General features: G+C 49.3%; 1 protein-coding gene across 4 annotated transcripts in view; it reads left to right on the forward strand.

Annotated features, from left to right (window-relative positions):
- The window catches only part of gatad2ab (GATA zinc finger domain containing 2Ab), a 31,882-nt gene extending 26,729 nt beyond the window's left edge, over positions 1-5,153 (forward strand). The window contains exons 3-11 of one of the 4 annotated variants that reach the window (XM_014216292.3): positions 912-1,041; positions 1,171-1,302; positions 1,398-1,472; positions 1,980-2,114; positions 2,715-2,915; positions 3,061-3,328; positions 3,501-3,907; positions 4,062-4,287; positions 4,741-5,153. In XM_014216292.3, the coding sequence (XP_014071767.1) occupies positions 912-1,041; positions 1,171-1,302; positions 1,398-1,472; positions 1,980-2,114; positions 2,715-2,915; positions 3,061-3,328; positions 3,501-3,907; positions 4,062-4,287; positions 4,741-4,880 (1,714 nt within the window). In that variant the 3' untranslated portion in view covers positions 4,881-5,153. The remainder of the gene's footprint in view (positions 1-911; positions 1,042-1,170; positions 1,303-1,397; positions 1,473-1,979; positions 2,115-2,714; positions 2,916-3,060; positions 3,329-3,500; positions 3,908-4,061; positions 4,288-4,740) is intronic. The other 3 variants (XM_014216296.3, XM_014216294.3, XM_014216298.3) reach the window with 3 other exon arrangements.
- Positions 5,154-6,000: the final 847 nt, after the last annotated feature.

Raw genomic sequence — 6,000 nt, forward strand, 5'->3', positions numbered from 1 at the left:
TTGCACCAGCCAGGATGACTGTCCTTGTTGATATGCCTGTGTCCTACCCTCTGCATCGTAGCCCAAGACACACAGTCAGGGTGTATACAATAGGCTGTCCTAGCCATGTTCCCCTCCCCCACCCCTCTCACTCCCCTCCAGTGTCTCCTGCGGGCCTCTGCTCTGCAACTCTGGTGTCAGCAGCTGGGAGGGGTGGGGCTGCAGACATAGCTACTGTCCGTACAAAGCGTCACCTATCCACCTCCCAGCCTCACTCCCCCACTGGGTACGAGCGGGACGCCTGCTGTGTAAGGGCCAGCAAGCGATCTCCTCCATCGGCCTTTCACTCCCCCTCTCCGTCACAGGCTCCACGCTGTATACTGCTGCTCCTCTTTGTCCTCCTCAAGCTGGAGGAAACAACAGCTAGCTACAGCAACAGAGGGAGCTATGAGGCCAGATCTAATCACACAGCCGGCCTAAGCCTGCAACTTGTAGCTCGGGCCTAGAAGCTCACGTATTTTGGCTCCGTTTTGAATGCATTTTCTCCTCTTATATTCCAGTTGTAAGGAGTTGGAGTCTGCTTGTTATTCAGACAGGGCTCTGAACAGAGCTCCCACTCCACCATGACGGCTCTATTTATCTCAGATCAACTTGGGTGTCCCACCACTGCTGCTCACTCATAGACCACTGAAATGTTAGAATTCACCGCCCTCTACTGGACACATCTTGCTACTGTGTATCTTTTTGCATACACGCCCAAGTGGCTCTCATTTGCTAGGTGATTAGTGTTGTATGATCACACTCAAATGAATTTCCAAATTGTGTGAGGAGAGGGATTGTCACTCAAGGGGGGTTTTGCTCTCCATATTTACATTTTGCCTAGTAGAGTTTAGTTTGTAAAGTAAATTGTTTGTTTCTCTCTATTCTCCCAGTGATTTAAAGAAAGAGAGGCAGCCCCTGTCACCAAACAATGAGGTCATAGTGCTGTCAGACAACGAGCCGTCCAGCCCCGTCATGAACGGCCTGAACCACTTCAGGAAGACAGACACTGACCTGCTCATGGTATGACCACACACACACACAGCGACTCCTCTCCTTTGTACTATTCACAATGTTTCTTTATCTACCATGGATGCAAATAAATTCTAATGTAGTTGTGTGTATGACCCACTGCTGTCTTCCCTTGTGTAGAAGAGCAGGCCAGATGAGAGGGAGTGCATCATCAAACAGTTGATGGAGGAGCTGAGACTACAGGAGGCCAAGCTGGTGCTGCTGAAGAAACTACGACAGAGCCAGACACAGAAGGAGAGCACTGTACAGAAGGTATCTAAACAAATCACACACACACACACACACACCACACACTGTTTGCGCTAAACCCCTAGATTGCTGAATAGTCTGGTCTCTCTCTCTTCCAGCCAACCTCTGGCTCTGTAGCCACTCCTCCACCTCTGGTCAGAGGCAGCATGACATCAGGCAAAGGAGTGCTACAGGTACAGGCAGCTACTGCTCACCACCACTACACAATGCAATCATACAGATGTGCATTGCTGCTGTTGTGTACAACACATTCACGCTCCTTATAATAGTATACCAGTGCATCCATTCAGCCACTAAGCACATTCACGCTCTCTGTACTAGCTTGTTGTCAGTGTGTCATCTGTTCAACCATGCTGTGCTGTCTGAGGTAATCACATGCAGTTAGCGGTGACACACTACAGCTGATGTGAAATGGCTCTGTTTAACATTTACTTTATGTGACTTGACAGATCGATTGTAAATATGACATGACAGGGACTGGCCACTTGCCAGCAAATGTCAACACTGATCATGTGATATCAGCACGTGATGCTTTCATGGGCAAATCTCGTTGCCATTAAATCATGATTTAGCCAAAGGTCTGAGTTACACGTGTGGATCTTGAGTTGGGAATCGTCCCTCATCGTATGGGTTCATCATGTGGTTGTGTTGCGTGTAAACCCTGTTGTTTTTGTGTCCAGGTGTCATCAGTCCGTAGCTCAGGCACAGTGATCCCTCCTCCATTGGTCCGGGGTGGGCAGCATGTCCCGTCCAAGCAGAACTCCCAGGCCACCATGCCACCCCTGGTCAGAGGGGCGCAGGTAACTTATACTCTGGTACTTACCTTTTTTAAACATACTTTTGTTGTTGTCTGTTGAGTATGCCCCTTTGGTACTTGTGCAATGTGAGTTATTAATAAGGCAGGTAGCCTAGTGGTTAGAGCGTTGGGCCAGTAACCGAAAGGTTGCTAGATTGAATCCCCCGAGCTGACAAGGTAAAAATCTGTCGTTCTGCCCCTGAACAAAGCAGTTAACACACTGTTCCCCGGTAGGCCGTCATTGTAAATAAGTATTTGTTCTTAACTGACTTGCCTAGTTAAAGGTTAAATACATTAAAAAAATGAAGAAATACGAATTCTAACATTCTTTGTATGATCAGTGTGTATTTTCATACATTTCTATGCTGCTTTCTAAACAAATTCCTTGGATGTGAACTCTGCAACCAATAGACCAAATGCATAACACGCACGCTTGTCAGTCTTTTCCAGTAAATTCATTTTACAATGATATTTTGCATATCTTCTCTCAATCTCTCTCTCCATGCCTTCTCCTGCCTCTGTCCCTCTCCCTGTGTGTGTGACTCCCTTCTCCCTTATGTCCATGCTGTACCCTATCTTCCGGTGTGTGTGTGTGTGTGTGTGTGTGTGACGTTGTCAGCCCATCGCGGTATCTCCCCAGCAGATCGCGTCCCTGCGGCAGCAGCAGCAGCAGCACTCTGGGTCGGGCCCACCTCCCCTGCTGCTGGCCCCCAGAGCCTCGGTCCCCAACGTCCAGGTGCAGGGCCAGAGGATCATCCAGCAGGGCCTCATCAGGGTAGCCAACGTCCCAAACACCAACGTCCTGGTCAACATACCACAGGTCAGACCACTATCATCCAGGACAGTCAGAAACACAGGTCACTAAACGTACTGGCCAGCATCTTACATTAAGACCCCTTCGACTTCCAACAGCATTACTTCTCCATCGCTTTTCATCTTGACTAATATGTGTCTCTGTTCCACAGGGCTCTCAGAAGGGCTCCTCCGTCACGTCCCAGGCCGGGATGGGCAGCAGTGTGTCCACGGTCCAGGCCAACGAGTCCCCGGCTGCTCGCCAGGCAGCTGCCAAGCTGGCTCTGCGTAAGCAGCTGGAGAAGACCCTGCTGGATATCCCTCCTCCCAAACCTCCTGCCCCTGAATTCAACTTCCTGCCGTCAGCAGCCAACAACGAGTTCATCTACCTGGTGGGCCTGGAGGAGGTGGTGCAGAACCTGCTGGACACACTGGGACGGGGTGAGTTTATACTTTCATTCAGAAATATTGATTCCTTGCATCAGCAGTTTTATATGCTTTAATGGTAGTAGTAGTAGCTAATCTCTTTTCATTCTACCTCCCTTGCTCTATTTGAAAGCTGCTGGCATAAGGTACGTAATACTGGCATATCACTTTTCTGTGTTTCTCTCAGGCAAGCAGCAGGGTCAGTCTGTTGCCCCAGAGACCCCCGTCCCCAAGGAGCCACACACCTGCGCCCAGTGCAAGACTGACTTCACGTCGCGCTGGCGCTCGGAGAAGAGCGGCCCCGTCCTGTGCGACCACTGCATGTCGTCCAACCTGAAGAAGGCCCTGAAGGCAGAGCACACCAACCGGCTGAAGGCGGCCTTCGTCAAGGCCCTGCAGCAGGAGCAGGAGATAGAGCAGCGCATCCTCCATCAGGCCGCCTCCCCCGTCTCCAAAACACCCTCTTCCTCTGGGATGAAGAGCGAGCACCAGCAGCACGTGCTGGTGTCACAGCAGTACAAGCAGGCCAGAGCCCAACTTCAGCAGCAGCATAGAGGCACGCCTGTGGCCCGCCACCACTCCTCCATCAAGCAGGTCAGCACTGGGACGCAACACTACACACAACTAACTTGTACGAAAGGGGAAGTTTGTCTGTACATTTTGATACCTTAAAAAACCGGTGGCATCCTTTTTAATTATATTAACACATTTGTTAATTACTAAACTTAATGTTTTCTCCCTCTCTCAGAGCCCTGGTCAACTGTCCCGTAGTGTGCAGCAGGCGGTGGGGTCTCGCAGTGTCAGTCACTCGTTCCCCACATCCTCTCAGCAGCTGCAGAACGCTGTGACGGCGGCCGCGCTGGCCAGCAGGCCAGGTAAGCATGCCATGCGCCCGGCGCAGGGGACAAAGGGCAGCAGCAGTAACCCCTCGGCCAACCCCAACGCCTGGAGGAAGCAGACCACCGGGAACTCAGGTAGATGAACCTCTACAGGACAGAGACAAGACCCTGTCCTCACCTGCACACGTGCTTCTCTTTCTCTTCTCTCTCTCCCTTGCGACCTAAAATACATTCTAGTGTCACAAAAGGTTGTGGAAGGTGCATTACTACTTCAATGGGGTGACTGTATGCTTGCGTAGTTAAATAAATAAATACAAATGGGGTGACTGTTAGTCTGAGATGTAGATAGGCTTTAGCTAGCTGACCCTTTCTCTCTCTTTGCCTTCTCGTTTTTTTTCCCTGGTTGTGGATCAAACTCATTTGTGTTTTTAAAATGCAGAATCCATTCATTCCAATAAAAAAAATGTGTGTCCTTGATTTTTGCTGTACTGGCTGCAGACAGGCTAAAGGATGGTAGAGGGTGTTTGAGATGTTTTGTGTCCCTGGTTCCAGTCCTCTGTACTCACTGCTGTGGTTGTCTCCTTCTAGGTTTGACCATGGCCTATGTGAACCCCAGCCTGTCTGTCAACAAGACCACCACCTCAGCCAACCTGGAGCGCCAGAGAGAGTACCTCCTGGACATGATCCCCTCCCGCTCCATCTCCCAGACAGCCAACACATGGAAATAGCACCACCCCTCTATCAACCCTTATTAATCTGAATAATAGTCACTCATTATCAATTTAACAAAGGACTCCTCTCGGGAAAACAATATCACATAATCTACCATCGACCAATGAAATAAAAACTAAAACGCACCTCTCCTTATGTTCTCTCCCTCCGCCATCTATCTTCCTTTGAGTCTTCAGTTCTAGTATGGAGCACTGGTGTTGTACTGGGAGACTACAGGGCTATGAGATGCTACATCCAAAAGGGTGGCATGGACTTAATCAATCTCAAACATTTCTGGTGCCCCCTTTCTTTCCTGGTCAGTTTTGATCTTCTCACATTCGCACCGAGAGGGAGGGATGTCCCAGTCCAGCTGTGTCTGTGGCTCTGATTGGCTATCCAGGTGACGCGACAGTCAACATTGTCCACTGTGAATGATGCGACTTACTTAATCTCCCCCCCTTCTACCTGGGAGAGCCAGGACCGGGTCTCTCTGGCCTCAGTGGAAGCCTGGCAGGGCTGGTGGCACAAGACTGCAGACAGACAGATGTCATGGCAGGGACTGTGGGTGATGCCTCGATCACACCGACAGCTTTTTTGCATTTTGTTACACCAGAAGTACATTCATTTCCAATGGAACGCTGCATTTGCCTTGCAGCGTTGCAGAGGCAGTTGCAGTGCGTTCTGTGTGGTGCATACGTTGGATTTAACTTATGCATCAAACTGTATACATAGACAGCTTGACAGAAATGGTAGGAGGTGAATGTTGAATTTTTGTTGCACACATCCAGATGATACTGCGTACTAATTTGCGCAATGACACTATCGGTGTGATCAAGGTGTGAGCCTAGAGGACCATCCAAGGAATACTAAAATAGCTTCAGCTTTGCAAAAATAAAGACTTTTGGAAGAAGAACAAAATCTATCCACAGACTAGACTGCCTTGTCTTTGAATTGACTGTGTGCAGAACAGAGGAGCAGCCCGGAGTGTGTCTGGTTATTTTGTATGGCTGAATGTTAGAATATTTTTTTTGTAAGTCAAAGGATTCTGCTCCCTTCTATTTTGGAACTGGACTTTTTCGTGGAGGTCTGTTTGTTTGAAAGGTAACGTTACTGTTGAGGTGGTTTTACATCTGTTGG

Source organism: Salmo salar, chromosome 10 (genome assembly GCF_965601325.2).
Source record: "Salmo salar chromosome 10, fSalSal1, whole genome shotgun sequence".
Classification (NCBI taxonomy): domain Eukaryota; kingdom Metazoa; phylum Chordata; class Actinopteri; order Salmoniformes; family Salmonidae; genus Salmo; species Salmo salar.